Source organism: Oreochromis aureus, linkage group 17 (assembly GCF_013358895.1).
Source record: "Oreochromis aureus strain Israel breed Guangdong linkage group 17, ZZ_aureus, whole genome shotgun sequence".
Classification (NCBI taxonomy): Eukaryota; Metazoa; Chordata; class Actinopteri; order Cichliformes; family Cichlidae; genus Oreochromis; species Oreochromis aureus.
In genome coordinates, this window is record NC_052958.1 from 13,942,703 (window position 1) to 13,966,577 (window position 23,875).

Consider the following 23,875-nt stretch of genomic DNA (forward strand, 5'->3'; position numbering starts at 1 on the left):
TCTTGTGACATTACAGAAGCTTATCGAAACAATGCCACAGCGATTACGTGTCGTAATCAAAGCTAAAGGTGCTCCAATGAAATATTAGAGTGTGACCTTTTTTTTGGGTGGTGACTTTTTTTTTGGCCAGGCAGTCTATCTGCTATGAAATTTAGAGACTGCTTTGGTACCCTGCTCTAATCTAAAACTGACTGATGAGTGGTAGAAGATATTAATGATTCAGTTTCTGAACAGCTTGTTATAGCAGAAAAAACACAAGCTTAACTAATAACATTAACAATGGCTCTGTTTCAACGAGGGAACCCTGTCGGGTATGACTCTGAGCCTCCTTCAAAGGTCTGGAAGTGGTATAAATTAACATCATTAGTTACACCTGTGCTTTTCCTGCTATGACATCAGATAATCTCATTAAAAAGAGGTACACATGCACGAGCAACCAGCGAATGGGACTCCAAATTAATCTTTGCAAATAAAAAGCAATATTTTTGTTTCCTAAGATCCTCTTCAAGCCCAATTGCAGTGGGTTGTAATGTTCAGCAGTGTGTCGTGCATGCATTAGCAGCACACTCAGAAGTCAAGTGTTTTTTGTGTGCACACTGACAATTTTGAGTGTTCTTAAATTCATTGCTTATTCACTGTGTGCACACCGCAAACTCAAAACCTGCTTAGAGCTAGTAACATCATATCGAATTTGAAAACTTTTTCCTTTCACCAGCTCATATTAGTAAGTAAAAGTAAGCGTTCTTCCTTAAATGAATATTCTCTTGCAAGTAATCACTTTATAGAAGTAAGATTCAATTCCACAGTGGTGTATAATGCAACCCGGTCTAAATTAAACCCTCTCTACAGTAAATAAATCTAGTTAAAGCTGAAACAGCTGGAAGACTCAGCATAGCTTGACAAAGAGGCAAGACAATATTCTTTCGTTGAGGTATAACAGTTTGCAGGCCAGCACTGAAAGGGAAAAAAAACCGAGAGCACGAGGCTGAAAAGGTGAAAAATGAATTGCAGAAGATGGAGATGGAGATATGCGGTAGAGAGGTTGAGGGAGGTTATTGAATAGAAAACACATTTTAAAAGGAAAGGCAAATGAGTAATGCAGAGGCATACTGTTGCAATAAAACAACTAACCAAAACACAGAAGAAAGGTTGACAAATGGCAGCGAGGCTGGGGTAAAGTGAGGGGGAAGGCTAGGGGCACAGACTAGTGACTGACAGGCAGACAGAGTGTGTGAAAGCGGCTAGAGAAATAAGGGAGTGACAGAATGAAGGATTGAATGATCGAGGGAGGAGGGGTGAGGGAGAGAAATGAAAGGGTAAGGATACAGGGCTGGAGGTTATATATCAAAACTGCAGAAAATGAGAGTAAGGCTTGATCTATCATAACAAAGTCCGCCAATCTACACAGTGTCGGAGCAGTCCACTACAAGTTGATTTTCTACTACAGACTCTATCAGAAATCTAATAAAGCCTTTTTCATTATTGATTCTTACATAGACAGGTCAAAAAAAGGTGCGGCGAGAGGTCTCAACACATCTTATTTTGTTGGCTAATCTCTACAAGGGACAGTGGACGTGTATGCAGACAGTCGCGCAAACTCGCCATCTTTTCATACAATGGTGTGTTTTTCTTTCTGTGTGTGAGGTAGAAGGAGGGGCTGGGAAACGATCCCAACATCTGATAGCGTTGCGTTCATTGCTCCATCTCATGTGGCGCCGAACTGACTGTTATTAAAAACTACAGAGTAATATCTGAACTGTCAGTCATTCCTAAGATTAAAGACTGAGCCCTATTTTCTAAGCACCACAGGCCTGGATAAATCATTATCAGCTCCCGGAGCCTTGGGTACTAAACTAAGCTTACATTAGGTTAGTCTTAGGCTAGGCGAGCAAACCCCTCCCCCATCTGAGTGGTACTGTACAAGTCTGCTGGGACTGATGATGATGAAAGCAAATGATTTGACGCTACTGATTAAGAAAGTGTTAAAGCAACATGGGATTCAGTGGGTTACATGTGAGAGCTACATAAATGTTTCCTTCAACGGTTGTTGGAAATGTCAGAATCATTAGCTAAGGTCCCGCAAGCACACTTAACAAGAAATAGAAAGGTTTCAGTTGTACTCTTCCAGCTTTACACCAAATGTTTAAGAACCTGGGGATTCAAAACCACACAAGGGATTACAAAGGAAAAATGACCTACAGTGTTTGCTTTTAACTCCTACTTGTGTCACAGGATTGAACATAGTGTAACATAATGACTAGTCTCCTGATAGGTCCCATACTATAGGATGTCTGTTGACTCTGAGAAAAAAAACTCAGAAAGGTTACAATGTGGTTTTTAAAACATGACTAAATTTTGCTTTGATCAAAGGTCTGGTGTTGAAAATATTCACCAGTGTTATTTGTGCATTTATTGAGATGGAACGGATCCACATCTCTCGATTATGTTTCAATTAGCTTCTGGTCCTTGCTCTCCAATGCACCTGTCCTTCAAACTGAAGTCAGCCTGATTCACTATCCTACAGAGCTAATATCATCCTATATGTATTTACAGTGCTTTACAATTTTTTTTAGACAACTGTCCTTAAAAAAAGGCAAAAAATGTAGAAATCTGTCAAAAACTTGTTTAAACTAAAAATTATATTGTTATTTATTAGGCAAATAGCAAACTGAATTCACATTTTTATGCCAAAATAAAAATGGCACACTGGTCCTCACTTCAAATAAGAAATTAATCAGGCATATCATTCACCACAAAAATATTCTTTTCTTCAAGAATACAATAAATAACTGTAATTGGGCATCTTAACTAAATAATAATAATAATGCTAATAATAATGATAAATTCACAGATTAACAACAATAATTATATTTTAGCATTTATGTTATAATTTCAATTAAAGAGCTGGCACATTACACAAGCATAAGAATGATTTTGATAATTACCAATGCTGTTCATTTAGGGCAGCTGTGGGATAGACCTCACACTGGGTGGTGGTCTAAGAAATGTGTTAAGCACTGTATATAGTCATTATAAATGCATTAAACACTTGCATTTTAAATGGATTATGGCAAAAATGAACTTAGCTTACCAAATTAACAGATGCTAATAATTCATTGTTACACATATTGATATAAAATATATTCATTTACTTCCAAAGATACGCACTCATTAATATAAAAGAATAGGAAACTCATTTAGAGATATGCATGTCACACTTGGACACATGGTAGAATGCACCCAGTAACACCATTCCACTCTGGTTATCTTGGATTTAAGCAAATTTAGTGTTTGTAGCTCCTTACATGGGTTATTCCACATAATATATCACGCAAAATCATTAGGCTGATAATCACCTTTATCTTCATCGTATTTAACTATTTTAGTTCACCATACATGTCTAATTGGTTTTAAAACACACCCCATTATGTTCGGCTGTTACTTTACTGGACATTTCTTGTTCTCAGTGGAGATTACACCTTTACTGCATTTTTTTAATTTGTTTTTTTAGATGTCAGATTGACCAAATCTGAATCCCAAATCCTGTAACAGGCTTGTCACGTCCGTAGACCATCATTTCCTACACAATATTATAGCTGGCTGTTCTGATGTGAGTATTATTAATTACACTGAACACAACAGTATTCATGATTCTCAGCCTAAGCCTCCGTGGTGCAGGGTCTCTAAATTCCACCAAACTCCTAAATTGTCACGCTATCACGTTGTCTATAAAAATTTAAATCATTACTATGTTTTAACAGCTTGTGAAAGAAGATGCCTGCTGCCCAGAAAATTAAAGCGCCTCCATGATCCTAATCAACAAATTAGTTTTTAGGTTAGGTGGTCGCCAATTTGGTACCTTAGGTGAATTTCAGTCATACTAAAAAGATTGGAAACTACCGAGAGATTGTCATGGACAGGTGGGTGGGTGTGTGTGTGTGTGTGTGTGTGTGTGTGTGTGTGTGTGTGTGTGTGTGTGTGTGTGCGTGTGTGGCGCATGTGTGAGGTTTCTAACAAACACGAATGTCAAGTTAATAATAGACTGTGTTTTCAATATCCTCTTTATTTATCTCATATACACACACCCAAAAGCAAGCGAGCAAAACAATAAGAAGACAATGAATGGCAAACAGTTCTTATCTGAGTTATGGGTTAAGGGGCATTTTTCCTTATCTTCATCTTTTCATGCTGAAAGTTGGCCTCAGGTTTGTGACACTAGAGCTAGCGCCACACTAACAGGTGCAAACAGGTCAGGCTAAACTCTGCCCCGTGGGTAGCGGGGAAGCGATAGGCATTCCCTGCTGAGAGCGTTACTTCATTACTGAGAGCCTGTACGTATCTAAACCCAGCCTAAAGGCGGAGAGGGGCCAGTCTGGAGATATTGAATTCACACTAACTCAAATATGCAGAGTTTTTTGGTTTTTTTGGTTTTTTTCACAGCAACTGTCTTTTGTCTGCAAAAACCCATTTTTCAGGTCTCCTCAAGTTGAGAATGATGGCAGTCACTGAAATTTCATTTATTCAGCTTATGTGAGACAGAAGGGGATGGTGACAGTTAAATGACTAATACGAGATCAGCAGTGATTAGAATTTTAGATTTTATATATACGTGCTATCCAAAAATCACATAAATGCTTAACAGCTTTAGAGATTTTCAGTTACGCCAGAACACAAAAGGGAAATTTGTAAATTAAAATGTAGTCACCAAAATTCCCAAAAGGTACTTGTTTTTCAAGTCAACCTTTCTTTACCACCCTTCAAAGTCAGCACATTTCCAGGAAGTCTAAATGCTGCCTTCCTACTGAAGGGTCCGTACAACTTACTAATATCAGGCTGGAAAGCTTTCAGAACTGCCTTAATGCTTCATTCTATAGATTCAGCAAAGTGTGGGAAGCAGCGCACCCATGATGAGAATCCTCTGTTCAACTACATACCAAAGGGTGTTGTTGGATTGAGATCTTGTGACTGTGGAGGCCATTTACATACAAATGTTTCTGAACTCATTGTCATGTTCAAGAAACTAGGATCTGGACTTTCTGACGTGGTGCATTGTGGCCATAAAGTAAATGGTCTGATTCTTATATAGCGCTTTTCTACTCTCCTGGAATACTCAAAGCGCTCTATACAACATGTCTCATTCACCCAATCATACAAGCACTTCTAAACTCAAGTGCAACTAATAACGCATCGGAGGGCAATTTGGGGTTAGTATCTTGCCCAAGGATATTTGGTATGCAGACAGGAGGAGCCAGGAATCGAACCACCAACCTTCCAATCAGTAGCTGATCTGTTCTACCACCTGAGCCACAGCCACCCCTATAGGATGGAAATGGTTAGCAGCAATACTCGGGTCCAAGGTCTTCCAAAAAAAAAAAAAAAATCCCCCCACATCACCAGTTAATACAAGGCATGATAGATCCATGATCTCATGTTGTTTATGCCGTTACGCCATTATTCTGACCCTAATATCGAAATGTGCAGCAAACATTGAGGCTCATGGCGAGACTGGCAACATTTTCCCAGTCTTGTTGTCCAATTTTGGTGAGCCTGTGTAAATCATAGCCTCGGTTTCCTGTTCTGACAGGAGTGGCACCCAGTGTGGTCGATTCTTCAATGATTCTTGTGTGCTAAAGACGCTCTTCTGCATAGCTTGGTTGTAACAAGCACTTTTTACACTACTGTTGCCTTCTGTTGTTTGGTCATTCTCCTCTGACTTCTTTCATCAAAAAGAGAGACTAGTCCATGCCAACACTGGCCATGAAATAACAGCATTTTAAAAAGCTATAAATTACAAACTGTCAGTGAATAATGCCCCATTTGTGGACATAAATCACCAACTGACAGTTTTGTGCTTTGCACTCTGCTTCACTTCGTTTCAACTTGCTTTTTATTTTTGCTGATACTTAGTTACCAAAACTTTGGTAAGTTTAGGAACAGACTGCAGCTTGAATAAAAATCTGCCCCTTCACAACCCTCCACACTGAAAGATTGCCCAGTGAATGTGACGCCAAGGGAACTTTAACAAGGGTCCAAATGTTCAAAGCTGGGAGTGAGAGAACCACATCACTAATGACTAAACCCAGTGTGTCACAGGACAGACGCCAAAAGTGACTTTCTACATAACTTTCAGGCACCAGCACCTATGACGAAATAGTAGTGTCTGATGCTGTGATTAGAGGGTGTGAAAAAACACATATATGAAATGTAACTCCCTGTTACCCATTTCGAAAGAATTGTGCTGCTTTTTTCTTTATCGGGAACACTCTTCGACATTATATATGTCTTATAATGCTACAATAACGGTAGCATGCCAAAAAAACCCAAAACACTGCAGACCAGATACAACTTCTCCATAAAGCTTCTCTTAAGGCGAGTTTTTCTGTGCATCTCTCTAAATTCTGCTACCTTCTGTCGAGCTATTTTGAATATTGTCTGGGTATCAGTGTGAGCCTCTTTTGTGTTCAGAGCTTCCAAACATGACTCATCATCACCTCAGGTCCTTCTATTCAAAACCCAACCACAAAGTAGTGACAGAGATTTAAGCCCGAATACAAAGAGAAAAAGGCACAGAAGAGGAGTTACATAGCAATGAGGTGTTTTAATAATGTTCATGCACATTGTTGATTTCAGTTTGCATGGATTTTCAAGAGGCTTGTTACTGAAAAGACTCGATGAGAACTAAAAAAAATAAAGAAATAAAACAAATCACACAGGCACATTCAACAAATGCAAATGCAAGAGTCTGCAGTCACAGTGTCTCTATTAGCCCTATGAGATTTATGAGTCATCCGTGATAAGAAGTAACCCTAACTAACCCTAACTCTAAGTTATGCATAAAATTTGGTGTTAGTTTTGTGTGCCAGACGAAAAGTGAGGAGATCACAGAGTCCTTAATATTCATCCCTAGTATCATGACTCCAAGGAGAGCTATTGACTGATCATGTAATACACTTCCATCTCAATAACTACTTTCATAGTTGAGTATTTGCTGCCATGTTTTTTGTATTTTGGGGGACAAAACTCATTTTCATGGAGAAAAAAAAATAACTGTCAATATATTGGCTGACATTACTTTACACAGGGCTGACACGGGGTCAAAGTTATATAGTGGTGTGAAATAGTGTTTGCAGGCTTCCTGATTTCATATTTTTTGTATGTTTGTCACACGTAAGTGTTTCAGATCATCACACAAATGTAAGTATTAGACAAAGATAACACAATTAAATACAAAATGAAGTTTCTAAATGAAGGAGTTTATTATAAGGAACCTAATAACTGATTGGGCCACACTTAGCACCCTCAATCAGATTCATGACTTTGACTTGGCCACTCAAAAGTCTTCATTTGTTTTGTTTTGGGGGGGTTTTAAGCCATTCAGAGGTGGGCTTCCTGGTGTGATTTGGATCATTGTCCCTGCTGTAGAACCCAAGTGCGCTTCAGCTTAAGGTCATGACCAGATGGCTGGAAATTCTCCTTCAGGATTCTGTGGTAGACATTTACCAAAGCAAATCTTCCAGGTCCCAAAGCAGCAAAACAGTCCCAGACCATCCCACTACCATATCCATATTTAACTGTTGGTATGAAGCTCCTTTTCTGAAATGCTGTGTTACTTTTATGCCAGATGTAACGGGACACACCTTCCTAAGAGTTCAGCTTTTGTTTCCTCAGTCCACAGAGTATTTTTCCAAATATCTTGGGGATCAGCAAGATGTTTGTGCTGGGGTCTTTTGTGCCCTCCTGGATGAGTCGTCGATGTGCTCTTGGAGTAATTTTGGTCGGTCGGTAACTCCTGGGTAGGTTCACCATAAAACATTAGTTTTGTTGAAAGGGGGAAAAAAAAAATTAAAGATTAACCTTCCATCAATATTTTTCAAAAACTAGTTAACACCTTATTGTGAAGACTATGATTCACTCAACAACACCATCTGCCCAGATGTGATCCTACACTATACTACTCTGCCACATGTGTTGCAGTCAATGCAGCTGTTTTTGCAAACAATGAAGCTGCTCAGCTGGAATAACTGCCAGCATGCTAAGAGACATTTTCCAAATTACCCACTGTATATTTTGCTGTTTTATTGATGTTTATCATGTTTTCGGTAAAAAGAAGGTTTTATCTTGGTGAATATGAATACACATGCTGATACAGATTTAGCTGTAATAGGCTGAGATGGGTCAATATTATTAAAATTCCCTTCGAACACACAACATCCACATTTGTCCTCAACCTGTTTGGTAGCAAAACTGCCTAAGGTGAAAAATAAATTAAAGACGCAGAGTGAATGTGTGATCAAAACTATCCACCTCATTAATGAAACTGAGCAGTTAATTAGTGCTGCACCCTCAGGGCGGTACACTCTACTACCAAGACTGTCCAAAAACTCACATATGATCCCACTCTGTGTCAAACAGTCTGTTGATATAGCTCTAATAATTTCTACTCAGACCATGAGTACAAAATAAAAAGGATTGCTGCACTGCAAGGCTTTGCACTGGATTGCATCAGTGCACCTTATGAACTTTAGTGTAAAACTGCATGTATGGCATAAAACCAAATCACGCACTTGTTAAAAAAAAAACTTTACACACACGAGACAGAAGCAATACAGCTCAAACTGCATAACTGCTAAACGCTCTTTCATCTTTTTCTTCCTCTACCTTTTAAATTTGACTGAACAGCTTTTATCTTTGATTGATCCTGTCTCAAACCTGATTGAAAAAGTAACAAGAGGAGCACTATAATTTCACCACTTCTGCCACACAATAGGGGACACATTCAGCACATAAACCTGGCCAGAACAGCAGGGGGAAAACTTGCATGATGTCTCTCTGCTTCTGTTTAGCTCGGGTCTTGATTAAAATACTAATGAGATGTCAAGAACCTTTCTTCTTATTGAGGTTACGTCGGAAGAGATACAATAAAACAAAACTCTTTCAAATGTGTGTTGGCAAAGGAAGGTAAGGACAGAGCTGAGGTAACTAAGGTGTGTGTGTCCATGAGTATCAAATTAGTGCTCCAAACAAAGGCTTTGCTGATGGTGACGATGACTTAATAATTACGCGCAGCAGGCTGACAGACCTGCATCTGTGCAGAAGAATGTCCTTATACCGGGAACAAGTGGAGTGTGTGATAGCTCACAACAAAGGACTGAATCAAGCAGAGGAAGTCTAATGAACTTAAGTCTTTCAAGTAAACACACAGCAAGCGCAGCACTCGCACACAGAGTAGTTGATCGCTTTGCCATTTACGGCTCATTAACTGATGGAGATCATCGATTACTCAGCCGCTTTGTGTGTCAGCTGCATTATGAGGAGAATATGAAGTTTTTAGGCAGGATTTTTTTTTTTTTTCATAACACAACCAAGAAAATGTAATTCTTTATATTAAATCGGGGCAGCTCCACCTAGCTCTAATTTTACAAACTAACCTCAGTTTATTAAGATAAGGTCATGAAGACAGAGTGATGAAAAGAAAAACCCTTTACAGATAATCTAGCAGCTGCATAACAGATCTGCTCTTTGGGTAATTTACCATCTGTCTTAACATGAAACATGGTTCAATTTTCTATTTACTTTTTATAAATGGGACAGGAGAAGCTACGAATGCAGTATAATGACTCTTGCTCCAGTTTCTTACAAAAGCTCATGCTTCATCGAACGCATATCTTATGTTTGCCAAAACTTTGCTGTAAACCAAGCATTTCAACTGCATAGTACATCATTTCTAAATAGGAATAAAATAGGATAAATAGGAACAAATAGGAATAAAAAGCCGAGGTATGCCAAATTACACAAAAACTGGACTGAAAATCAGAGGTAACATGTCATATGGGGTAAAGAATGACTGAGTGTCTACAGCCATCTTTAAAACACAGTGGAGGCTCTGTCATGGCTTCGGGCTACATTCACCCAGTGCTGTTAGGGGATCTTGTCAAAACCGATTAAATTATGAAGTGCCGTCAGATTTTGATCCACCATGGAAAGTGTCTGATGGGCAACTACTTTGTTTTTCACCATAAATATGACAAACACACTGCCAAAGCAGTAAAAACATACCTCAGTAGGATTACACACCATCAAACACTATCATTGATGGATTGGCCTCACAGAGCCCGAACTTCAGCATCACTTAAGCAGTGTGGGATCATCTCGACACACAACAAAACAAATATAAAAGTAGTCAGACTGAATATTGACTTACAAGCAGGTTAACCTACAGAAAGACTTTATCTTCCCCCAGACTGATTTTTCCTTTAGGCTGATCTACTATATTTCGGTATATTTTTGCATTTTTCAATACATTGCTGCACCCATTTCCCATTTTCTTAGCAAAATGCACAGAATTAAACTCAAATAAATTAAAGCATCAAGGACTAAACTGAGTGTTTAGCTGAAGTCATACTTTGCCCTGTTTTGGTTTACACCAAGTCCCGAGGAAAACAGCAAGATAAGGTCTTTCTGTGGGTTAATCACTTTTAGTGACCCCTTTTAACACTACATGAATCACCTAACCTAGCGTTGGTATAATAATAGTAATTACTGCTGCTTTTAATGTAATGACAAACTTCAGCAAGAGACAAAAAACAACTGCCATTTAAATTACATGGAAAATAACAAAATAAGGAGTGCATAAAAAGCTGAGCAGCTCTCAGAGGAATAAATAGAGACCTGAAGATTTGTGCCTGTTTGCTGCTGACTTGTCGCAGGGGGCACTGCATAATTCATTAAGGACAACTGCGTCGACAGTTCCACTGACTTTGCTTAATACTGAATTACACTTGGTGGTCTGCGCTGGAGGAATATCCTCTCAAAGCAGTGTCCAGCATTACATAAACTTTAGTTATGTAGTGTAACAGCAGCACCAGGGATGGATCGGGTTATAAATAGGAATCCTTATAGTCCAATTGCCCACGCAGGTTGCTGACACCTGCATACTTTGCTTCGGGTTGAAGGAAAGTACACAGTGTTGAAGGGAGGAATGAAAGGAATAATCAGAGGACAGACAGATGTGTAGCAGGAGGAAGGAAAGACCTTTTATGGAATGTCAGGAAAAACGTGTTCCCTTCACTTTCTTGTCCTCATTTCTCAAACCAGCCCCCTGAAATCTCACATTTCATTTTTTCTATTTGCCTGAATTTTGTTCATCACCAGGCTCCCCCACCCCCTCTGCAACATTAGACGCTCATTCTCTCTCACCCACTCTTTTTCACTGGCATCCTCTGAATTCTGTGACTTTTTGCCTTCTGTACCCACATACATATATACTCCTTTCTCTCATTCTCTCTCTCTTGCTGTCTCTCTTTCTCTCTGTAAGCCACTTGTTACCATGGCAACCCCACAATAGGCCTTATAAAGCTAATAAGTAGAGAGAGCAGGCGGGATGAGCAGCGTAGCAGAAGAAGACGGAGGAGGGAAAAAAATAGAGGAAAAAAAATGAAATAGAAAAATAAATGGGTGCCAATCTATTCCTGGTATTGGAACTTCAAGCAAGGAGAGTGAGGGAGACACATCCAGAGAAAGAGTGGAACAAATAGAGGTATACATATTTAGAAGGCATTACTGGCAGCATCTATAAAGTGCTGTAGGACTTATATAATAGGTTTTCATAAGCAGGGTGATAAGGCATTACACATCCATTATAAGAAGACAATCCCTCCCCCAGAATGTAAAATTTTAGTATGTCTGCATCAGCAGCCAGCTTTATAACAAGAATTTTTTTCTATATGCTCTAAAGGATAAAATAGTAATGTGATGCTTCCTCCTGAAAAATAGAGATAAAACGGATTTATTGATACATGTTTTTATTTATAGCCAAAGACTAAGTTGCAAAGACTTGATCAAGAAAAGTAAATCAAGTCTTTAAGTAAAACAGTTTGAAATTTTAGAAAAAATGTTTTACTTGTTTTCTGGAGAAAACAAAGTTAAAAGTTGTCACACCCATCAAGAAATTATATGACACATCAATCCTGTAAAAAGAATTAGAGGTTAATGGGCTGATATATCAGCTATTAACAGAGCCAAGCTAGTGAGTCTCTATATATACTCTATGTCTTTAACATAGACTGTAAATAAAAGATGTATCCGGCCACCATGATGTCCTGCACTTAACAAGGTCCATCCATAGACTGCATAATACTGGATAATTAGAGTTATCATAATCATATCAATGAGGGCATCAGAACAGCTTTCTGTCACGCTCGATTTGCTGGACTATCCAAACCATCACAACTTTGACAACAGCAGTCAAAGTTCTTACATGGAAATTTGAACATATTACCCCAGTGTAAAAGTCATTTCTCCCAGTTCAACACATAATTACCTTTAAAATCCTTCTATTAGTTCATAAAGCTCTCAATAGTTTGGCTCACTAGTACATCTCTGACTTGTTCAGTGTCTATAACCCAATTAGACCTCTCAGCTCACCAGGTGCAAATCTTGTGACTATTAGATCCAAGTGTGCTGAGAGTGCTTTCAGTTACTGTGGTCCTTTTCTTTGGAATGCACTGTCTGCAGACCTCAGGTCAGTCACAACTGTGTCTACATTCAAAAAGAAACTTTCTTTTTGGGAAAGTCTTTCTGTTCTCACAGGTTTAAGCTGCATCCACACTGGGAGCGATTTGCTCATTGCATATCGCTTTAAAGCTGACGGTTCGTTGCTTGCAGATATTCCATGCTCCAGCTGCCTTGGTGACCATCTAATGTATTTATGTATTTACTACCAGGTCACATATTAATCAACAGTATTCTTTACTCTCACTGGTAGTTGCTTCAGTCGCCCGCCCGGAAGTTGAGAAAACTTTATCTCAGGTCCGATGCAAGTTTATAGGAACTGACTCATTTTTGGAGCCAGCACCAAGTGGCAACTCAAGGAACTTCAGCCTTTAGGTACTTATTGTAAGCCTAGGCAATAGTAGTAGTTACAGTCTTAAAATAATGACATGAGTGGTATCAGTCTACTCATGCCTATTCTCCAGGAGAGTGAAAAAGTATGTTTTCTAAAACGAAAATAAAAATGTATTAAAAAGTTTGAACAGCTCATGACTAAAAAAGGTTACAGATACATCATTAGCCACTAAGCTAACTCCTTTTTGACTATGGTAAATTCTTAAGATTGTTTACAGTTAGATTAAGTTAGCCAATCATGACTGTAAATAACCTGGAATGTAATTTAACTGATTATTCGTCAATCTATTCATCTTTCAATATTTATGAACAGAGCAAATATCTTACATAGTACAGTATATGTTACTGCATCCGTTCAACCAATAACCGGATGCATAATCAACCTTTGTGGTGTCCTCGGGATTCCCATATGCTTGTTTGCCATTCACCTAGGGACCATTTTTGATCCGAGGACACCACAAGGGTTACGTACAGGATCAGTGCATTGATCCAGTGCACTGAGAAGTGGGAAGTGGGATGCCTTTTAAAGACACTTTAAGTGGTTGTGCATTCTAAATGAACCACTGATAAGCTATTTAAGCACGAGAACCTTCTTGCAAGCCATTAAATTTTTATGTATCCACTCAGCAATTCAACTATGAACACTATCCATGCCCGATATATTTACAGAGTGTAAGGCAATGTTTTTAAAAAGTCCAAAAAGAAGAGATTTTCGAGACTCTGATCAATAATTGCTCCTCAGTTTCTGTCCTCAGAAGTCATCCACCAGATATCAGTGACAGGCCAAGGCTCATTATGTAGCTTCAAGAGGGAAATAACACAGTCTTGTAACATAAATACCACCGCAATGCTTCAATAGGAATACGAGATGAAGATGTCTCATTCAGTTTTACGCCTGTGTGCATGTGTGTGTGCGCGCGAGTGTGTCTGTGTGCATGCACCTGTGGATTGATAATGAATGTGTTTTTCCCCTGCTGAGGCTCTACTCAGATCAAAGTCTAGCAGGGTCTCTGAACTGCTCCCGGATGAAACACACAGACACACACACATACAGACAAAGACACACGCACACACACCGAATATGTCTCCTGCCTGGACGGCTTCCCTTGCTTTGCCTCTTTTGTTGGAAGCCCGATAGCTGTGGCTGTGAGGGACAGTTGGACTGAAAGCCAGGTGAGAGAAGGAAGTATTACCACGTCACAAGCTAACCATCGCCAAGGCCACCACTTTTCCATGACAACAGGGATTTCATCACTATGGTAACACAAACGAGGTTCTAGGAAATGACACCAAGGAAATGAAGGTCAGAAATAAATATCTCATAATACAGAAATACATAAAATACACAAATCGTTATGTTTCCATTAAATATTGAAAGCATTACATTGTGCCGACGTACACGTACAAAAATTATTTTTTAATAAATATGGGACTTGGTATTTCAAGCAAAAATAATATTCAGTGTTGACTTAGAACTATTCGCCCACCCACTTCTAATCTCCAGTGATGGTGCATATTTCTGGTACATTTGACATACTAGCTTTACCTGCTGAAGTTTGAGCGGAGCCTCATTTTTCTTTATTTTTCAGAACTTTTTGACAGCTGTAATAGTCTTCCACTTTTGACTTTTCTCCTGTTTGCTAACTACCATCAAACCTTAAAGTGCCATTTTTATTTATTGGTCTTGTGCATGCATTATAGCCACCTTATTCATACATACATACACACATAAAACCAGGAGCAGAAATCATCGCATGAACGACTTGATTTTTAATTATTTAAGGACTACTTAAAAATATTCCCTAATTTACACAGAGACATACACGTTAATGGAAAGTCCATGATATTAAAAATGTGTCAAACTCATAAATATGCAGTCACATTTTTTAAAAAAGGGGCATGTGAATAGTAAACATGCTTGCATTATTTAGCATTTATGCTACTTTTTTATTTTGTGAGCTTAAATAAATGCAGTGAAAAGTGCACGTGTGCAGATTTAAGACTCAGATGCACTGATTACGGGACTCTTATATGAACACCTCATTCATTACTCCGAATATTCCTTTTGGAGAAGAAACTTTGAAACTCAGCGGGGGAGAGCATCTAATGATGAAACAGTGTTTCATCTGGTGTGACAGTAAAAGGGAGTCCCCACCGGACTAACAGAGGATTTTTTTTGCTGATGTCTCAGAGCCTAGTTTTTAAGATAGCCAGCAGATTCCCCCTCCCAAACAAGCTTGCATCCTGATTTGCATCAAAGCTGAACAGATGTGTGATTCATCTGCTATATTGTTACCTCAAAAAACCCCTAAAATCTTGCTTTTTAAATTCCAGACTAAAAAGAATATATTTAACATGATTTATTCAGTAGTAATAGTTTAATCTCTAACATTAATCTGTTCGTTACATCCCCATCAGCATTTAAAATGGTGAATATATTAGGCAAAATCCATTCATTTTCACTAGCTTGCCATGATTAGTGGAGTTCTCTGCAAAAGCAAAGAAGGTTTTTGGTGAATATTTAACAGTAAGTTCACATTTTTTTTAACAACTGCAAAGCATTGGTGTATTTAGCTTTAAGGGAAAAGACAGAGGAAAGTTTGAAGTTTGTAGTCTCCAGATCACCTGGCTGATTGGTTGCCCAGATGCTTTCATCTGACTAAATTCTCACTGGTTGGAAAATTACCGGTGTTTCTTTGATGAGGAGAAAATCACGAGTCCTCTGGGAATCCATTATAATCCATTATTTTTGCCAGTGAGAGGAACACACTGCTTGTGGAAAACGGGAGTTTTGAAAATGCTGCATTTTCATAACTGTGAACCTGCATTACCCGACAGGTCTAACTAACCGCTGAACATTCGGTGTCAGAGCCAACCTGCAGTAACTGATGCTGTGTAAAAGTAGCTGGTGTTGCTGTATTCGTCAAAACAAAGTGTAGGGCAGATTATGCAAACACAGTTTAACAAGTTAAAATTGCATATAATCTAAAAACATCATGCTAATGTGTCTGTATTGGGATGTTCTGACAACTTTGAATGCAAACACACCCAAACTGGCATCTTTCAATATGTTTGCACTAATAATACGACTATCCTTTCAGCAATAGCTTGAGTGGCTCCAGCATCTGCAAGTAGTAGCAAATAGAGATATTATTCATTTATTTTGATGAATGAAGTCAGCAAGGCACTCGCTGCAGTGATTCATTTAAGTTAAGGCCCCAGTCACACAGGCCTAGAGACCAATTAGCAGTCCTAGATTGGTTGCTAGAGGCTGCTAGTAGTCACTGCGAAATTGCTTGTCAAACAACAGTCACACAGACCTTAAGACCAATTACTGACCACATGGTAACTACTGGTTGCTAAGCAAAAATATGTATTTCCCGACTGGCGAGTGGTTGCAGGAAGTTGCTTGTTTGTAAACATGCAGAATTGGTCTCAAAGAGAACACAGTGTGGGGCTAAAAAACCTCTAGACTGCTCTTGTTGCCCACAGTTTGTATAGAAGACACAGTCTTTCCTGCAAACTGCTCGCTAAACTGCTGTGAATCTGAAGAGTGCAACACCAACTAGAACTACAACTTGCTTGGCTTAAGAGTAAAAGTTGTGTCTTCTGGTTTGCGTCTAGATTTTTTCAGGTTCCACTGCCGCTTGTTTGTTTGTTTGCAACTTCAACGCAAACTGATGGTCACCAATGCAATCTGGCAACGACAAAAGCAATCACAAGTAGACTTTTGGTACTGCATCATATGCCTCTTTGCAACCAATTTCAAGCACTAACGCCATTAACGTCCAACAACCACTCACCAACCGAGGCGTGTGGGTCTCTAGGGTCTCCAGGGCTGTGTGACTGATGCCTAACTGAAAGATAAAGTTGCTGTTGCTAAACTGTCTGCCTGCCTAGTGTAGCCTGGATCATGAGCTCTAATTCATCTCCGTCAGAAATGATCCAGCTTTCATGGTGCACTCTGTACACCTTCCAGCTGTTCTCAGACATGTTCTTAGCCTCTAAGGTGCTTGCCACTCGGTTATGGCCACCAGAATAGAATGAGTAGAAATATGATTTCAATTTCCTGGGACCCAGGACAAAGAGATTAGGGTTGTATTTGGTTCCCATGCAGTCAGAGTTTAAGCATCACTTACACCAAGGCAACAGTGACAACATGTCAGAGGAAAACATCAGGAATAAAAAAAGGTGGTCTTAGCTATGTTATAATGAGCAACCCAAGTGCAAGAGAAATGATGCACCACATGGCAAAACATACAAGCACTCATTATATTCACTTTCAGATCAAATATGTGCGTTATGCATTATTAGAGTAGATATTTAGTAAGAGAGGCAGTCACTAAGACACCAGCTGGCTTATACACATGAGAAATGTGGTATTTTAAATATTCCGAACAGATTTTACATTCCCTTTCATTTTAGCTCAAACCACATTTCACTCCCTCTCTACAGATGCTTCACTGAGAATAGACCCCTCTGATGATAAAACACCACTAATCCAAAAATAAAGAATAATTCAGGCAACATGTTAGTGAAAATACAAAAAACCCATATTATTCACAACCATGTTATTTTTCATTAAACTGATATGACAGATTTTTGGTCAGGCAACAAAGAATGAATAAATCTCTTTAATTAATTTTCTTAATTGACCAAATGATAAATTACTTAGGGAAGTCACTCATAGAACAATCGATAAATAAAACAGCCCTTTAGATGCCACCTTAAAATTGTACACTTCCCCTTTAATTCCAAAGTTACTCAGTCTTAATTTGCATCTATTAAAACAGGAAGAGGTGTTTTAGTAGCTTTGATTGCTGCCATTACATTAATGCAAAGGGTTATATAAATAGCACAGCATTACTCCTTAGAGAAGATATCTGTGTTGCCTCCCCCTCCTTCCCCTCGGGGAGGTGAGATGTCATTACATTCCAGGTAAGAGACTTGTTCTCACTTGAGGCTCAGGCTTTCAGTCATGATCATCTTGTTTTGTAACTGGAAAACTGAAGCTAAAAGGGCATTTAATGCTTCTTACCTGTGAGCTGACAGTCGTCGTTGGAACCTGCAGAGTCCTCCTGGTTGGGGCTGAGCGGAGGGCTGGCAGGGGGACTGGTGCTGAAGCTGGCGTAGCCGAGGGAAGAGCTCACCTCGCTAGGCTCGCAGCTGTGGTTGACCGGCCTTTGGACATCCAAGGATGAAGACAGAGAGGTGCGCTGTTTGGGCTGGGAGAAGAGAAGACGAAGGGTTTGAGAGTCCAAAACTCTTTTGTGGAGTGTTTGGTTTTTTTTAGGTTGCTTGAAAAAGGTTTGCCAGACAACAGATTTTTTTGCTTCCCGTCTGAATCACCACAAATTAACAGTTAAAAACATTTGCGAGAAACGTAGTTTCAGTTTCACATTTTCATTGTAGCAGGGTATTTATTCGTATATCTTTTGATTTCTGTGCTATTATGACCTGTTTCCTGTTTATGAATGAGGTTTTTTAGGTTTTTACTAAGTCAGATCCTACATTATATTATGTTGTGTTGCAGCTTTATGTTGTTCATGACCAGATCGCCACTAAAAGGGAACCATTGCAAGAATTGCAATTGCAAGAATTTATAGCTTTAGAGAAATACAGTTCTCTGTGAACAAACAACCGCTTTTTGATTTATACCAAAAATAAAATGCAGTTGCCTGCAGCTCAATAAATGTTCCCACTCATCATGAGATGTAAGAAGAGTTATCTGTTTTTCATCACTCGTTTTACCACAGGGACCAGCTAATAACTTTAATTACCAATTCTTTGTATTTCAGTAAAGCAATTTTCCTTATTTTTGTTTTGATCCTCTCACCCTTTATTTTCATTTTCCTTTTTATACGACAGATCCACTTCTGTTGCTGAAGATCTTGTGCTTTCTCGTAGTCAAAAGCAAATCCCTTTATTATTTTATTTTATTATTTTCTGGATGAGTTTATTGGTGGTGCAATCACTGCTTAGAGCCCCCCATTTCATTACATGATGCTAGGAAAAGGAGAAATGGATGCAGCAGTTTATTGAAACATACATGAAAATACACCATATGAGGCAAAAACACAAAGGCATTGTTTTAAGTCAAGGCATGTATTCCTATTGTTTCAAAAAAATGTGTATAACATAAGATAGGGACATCTTTTTTGTAAAATGTAAAACTGGGATGCAAGATAGCAGATGACAGAGGTAGAACAGGAAAAAGGAGCGAGCCAAAATGGCTGCTTAGAAGACGCAAATGTGAGTGATAAAGTGAGACAGAGGACAAATGAAACTGTAGACTGGCATCTGGTAAACACATCTTACATAATGAGGCATTTGCAGCTCTCAACAACCTGCTGCTATGCTTCACAAACAACTCAGGCAGTCAAAACCCTGCTGGTGCATGTATATGCAATCACAACTCAGAGGACGTAGGCTAAGGGAATCAATAGAGTGAACTCTGAACGCAAAATATCACCCTGAAATATTGAGAGACAGACACACACACGCACAACAGAACATCCTTCGTAAGACCTTCACGGTCTATTTTGTGACTCAAGGTATAAAAACTAAACCTTGAGAGATGGGAAAAGAATATAAAAGGAAATGAAAGCGGGAGGAGGAGAGGACGCTCTTTTCTATGCATGATGCATTCAAATTGGGCTTTGAAATAGTCGCCGAACTAAACTGGGATGAAAAACACAAAAGCAGAACAAGAACAGGGAAATGGGCTGAGTGAGGATGAAAAAATCTAAAGAGTGAAGACACGCCGACTGAAAAGAAAAGCAATTAAGAAATAAAAAGGAAGAAACAAAAGAAACAATGAGTAGAGGTAAACATTTGAAACAGGATAGGGAGGATCTGGCCAAAAAGCAAGCGATCACTGACGAAAGTAAGAGGTACGAGATTGAAATAAGAATGGAAAGTAGAAAGAGAAGACAATATACAAAAAAAGGAAGGACAACGAAAGACTGATTCATTTAACATAACAAATTTGAATGCCGTGGATATCTTTCTCTATTCTGGGAAATAAGTGCTGTTGGGTGAGAATACTAACGCTAACCCAAACTCTCATGTCTGTGCAGTATTTATGAAGCTGCAGCCTTTAAGCTAGCTTAGGGGAAAATCTGACAGTTTTTTTCTGCTTGTTTGCATCGATTAGACAAGGTACGCCATGCTGAGTGAGCTCTAAGGGTGCAGGTAGGCTGGGGTAGAGCTGTTTATTCCATTTCTTTAGTGTCTAACAATCATTTCCAACTAACTTTACCAATAAAAGAAAAAAATCCACCCAAAAGTACACCGCTACTGAACTTGAAGGTCAATTTGGTGCAGTGTGTTTGGTCTTTTAAGTGGATGAATGAAGAAGAATTTTTGCACCCACACACACACACACACACAGAGAAAATGATATCCAGCTAAGAGTGAACACTTCAGGATACACCACTGCTCAAGTCCAAAGCACTGCTAACAGAACCTAATATGGCACAGAGTTCATTTTAAATTTTTTTTGTGGAAAGTCAGTCACCAGGGAGTTACACGGCAGGAGCAGGAGAAACCAACAGAGACTAAGGATGTTTAAAGGACCAATGCATCAACCAGACAAGATCACAACAACTCAGAAAGGGTACAGGGAGTAAAGACGGTGATGTATGAGCCCAACAGGGAAACACACTGACTGGGCAAGGGGAGGGACATTACAAGAACTAGCTGTCAAAGCCACGTATTCTCTTCATTAGTCTTTCCATTTGTCTTTGGTCGTGCAACAGAAGCAATTCTAAACAAACCGACAACTTAGGCATTGTTATGAGGTCTCTGCGATCTAAAGCACACATAATCTGTGGAAAATAAAGACACTGCTACAAGCCATGTGTGACATGAATCAAAATGTGTTACTGGAAGCTTAACAACAGAACACCGAGGGCTCAAAATGAGATTAAACAATCGTGAACACAGAATGAGTGAACTCCTTTAAATGAGACACCGTGGTATTTTAAAGTGGCAATCTGAGCCTTTGTGTGTCTCCGTCTTCAGGGAGTTTAATGGGTACATCAACTGCTCCTAAAGCATCACTCTCTTACTGTACTCATCGCCGGCTCATCTATGTGCATTTGTCTTTCTCTTCTTTCAAACTATTAAATGTGTCTGTTCTCTAGACTTGTGCTTGTTAAGAGCCTGCACATGCACAGTCATTGACACATATAAGAAAAAAAAACCATGCACATGTGCCATAGCTCTGGCTGAGGCTTAGCGTTAACAATGCAAACAGGCAGCGGGCTAATGAACATGTCGTGCCCGATTGGAAGGGGATTAATGAGGACAGACACACGGGAACACACACACACACACACACACACCCCATGCATGACTAAACATTAGAAGAAACCATTTTCCTTCCTTTAACAACATAGCAAAGGGGGGGAAAAGGTCATTTAACAAGCTACGTGTGTTGAAATGCTAATAATTGACACTTTTGCAACCCAGCATTTGTGTGCTAATTTATCAATAACATGAGAATCGGATCTCATGATTAGAAGGTAGGAATATCACCACTTCTGATGAATGAAACTCCCCACAGAAATATTTACTATGCTTCTGAGGGGAGCAAAAAAAAAAAAAAAACATAATATATGCCAAATACACCAAAGAATGAGGCTTATTTGTCTCTAAATGTTGCTTTTGTAAGTGAAACATGAGCAGTAGATTCAAAATTAATTATGGTTCTGATTTTAACTGATATTTTCAGTTGCTACAGCAGCTCGTCCTCTGTTAACATTAGCTTAGAGGTAATGATCCTGAGTGTGGAGCATTCCAAATAGCATATGTCTGTCTTTTATTTCAGCTGCCACACACGTCCACAGAAAGATGTAAGCGCACAAACTCGGAAGGCAAAATGTTCAAAAGAGCCGAGCTGACGATGCTTCTGCTTCCAGAGGGCGGCGAAGAACAAGAGAATAGAAAAGAAAAAGGAGTAAACATCTAAAACCTCCTTTTCCCCCCTCAATTCCAAAACAAACTCTTAACTGCAACTCTTACAAGTAGCATTCCACTACTCATCTCTGGATTTTGTACACTTTCTTTTGATGCATGCTGTTTTTGCCCCATTCAGCTATATGGCTCTGTTTCTTGTGTGTTTCTTGTAATGATCAAACTTCTTTTTCATTATTTGCCTTAAGAAATATGTCATGTACTGAATTTAAAAAGCTGCATTCAGTGCATGACATATTTCAGCAACGTATACAATTTGAAGGTGACATGATTGCTGGTAGTCTGAGTATTTTAGAAACTGCTGATCTACTTGGATTTTCCCATAAAGCCATTTCTAGGGTTTAAATAAAATGCATACCTTTACAACCAAACTATGCAAAAGGGCATCTCTGAATCCTCAATATGTTGGACCTTGAAGCAGATGGGCTACAGCAGTAGAAGACCACACTGAATGACACCTTTTGTTCACTTAGTACCAGCTGAGCATTGTTTATACAACACAGCCTACCCGAATACTATTCCCGACCATACCCATCCGTTTACGACCAGTCGGCCAATCTGCTGATGGCTGCTTCCAGCAGGATAACATGTCATGCTCATTCAGTTAATTGCTCTACTTTTATTCCTCCATTAAAATACTGTAGATGTTCTCTGAAAAAGTAACACCATGCTAAAGATCTTTTTGTGAAGGGACTGTTCCTTAGGAGCACTTACATCTACCAAATGTGGATTAAAGGTTTAGTCTTTTTTAAAAATTAAACCTAATAGCTAATGAAGAACGCTTTAAATTTCAGGTGATGGCAGGTCCATTTTTCCAATCAATGATTTCCATGTGGAATAAAATATTATTGGAATCTGGCTCTCCTACTTTTTCATCCTGCACTTGTTTTGAGCATTTTGAGCCTCAAAAATGCCTTCAAACCCGTGGGGATGGGCACTTTGTCCCCACAAATATAGTAAACTTCCAATTTTTGGTCCCCACAAAGATATGTAAACATGGTATACACACACACACAAACACAAAATAATCTTCCTAGAATTGTAAGTGTCCTCCCCACCATTCTCTGCTAACACTTGCCATCCCTTGTGTTTATTTGCTCTATCCCTCAGTCAGATGAAACAGTCTTTTATTTTGTTCCATCATCTAAGATTGTGAGGAATCCAGGAAGTAATTTACCTTCTGTTTGCTACCAAGCACTGAACTTGTTTTCCCACCAAATCTATTGTGACAGATGATTTAAATGTGATGCAGAGGCCAGCAGAGACTAGCAGTCCTCTTGGCTCATAACTTATTGAACTGCATCATTTATTGAAAGCATCCAAATCCCAGCTACAAATCCTTTTAATACAGGCAGAAAACGGCAGGGAAAAGTTCAGATGTGCAACTCCCACTTGAGAGATTTTAGTATTAGCTTGAGTCACTTCTATTAGCAGTGCACGACCCAAGTCTGTCCTCTGGGGCCACCGGCTGGGAAAGAAAATCTCTTTAACCACAAACACATAAAGGTCTCCTGCTTGTTGCAATAACTTCAAAATGTTCAGGTGGAGTAAGGAAGGGTTGAGAAAAATGAACTGAACGGTATAAATCGAGGGTCCCATTCTCTCCATTTTCTCTCGTCTTTTGTTTGTTACACAAACACACGACAATGTGGGCCATATGAAGAGCTGGCACAAACACTCAGATGTATTTATGGAAATGTAAAGCAAGTGTTTACTGTAATTACAGACAAATGCGAGCAAATTTCCTGTGAGATTAACTAACAGGAGCAACACTGTTACAGCAGTCGGCAAGTGGCACAAGCAACAACCTCAGCATCTAACTGACTGATGGGAGTGAAAGGATTAATGAGCTCTAAAAGCCCATGTGATTCATAATCAGTCTGTGAGGTGTTGAGTGAAGAGTCTAGAGGTTTGTTTTAATTTCCAAAAGAGAGGACACTTGGCTCAGTCATGAAGAACTTGCTTAAAGAAACATATTTAACATATTAAAACG

At 39.1% G+C, this 23,875-nt stretch overlaps 1 protein-coding gene across 5 annotated transcripts in view; it reads right to left on the bottom strand.

Moving 5' to 3' along the window:
- anks1b (ankyrin repeat and sterile alpha motif domain containing 1B) overlaps window positions 1-23,875 on the bottom strand; it is a 262,310-nt gene that overhangs the window by 71,858 nt on the left and 166,577 nt on the right. For all 5 annotated transcript variants that reach the window (XM_031758546.2, XM_039600939.1, XM_031758542.2 and 2 more), the window contains one exon: window positions 17,942-18,128. In XM_031758546.2, coding sequence (XP_031614406.2) covers window positions 17,942-18,128 — 187 coding nt within the window. The remainder of the gene's footprint in view (window positions 1-17,941; window positions 18,129-23,875) is intronic.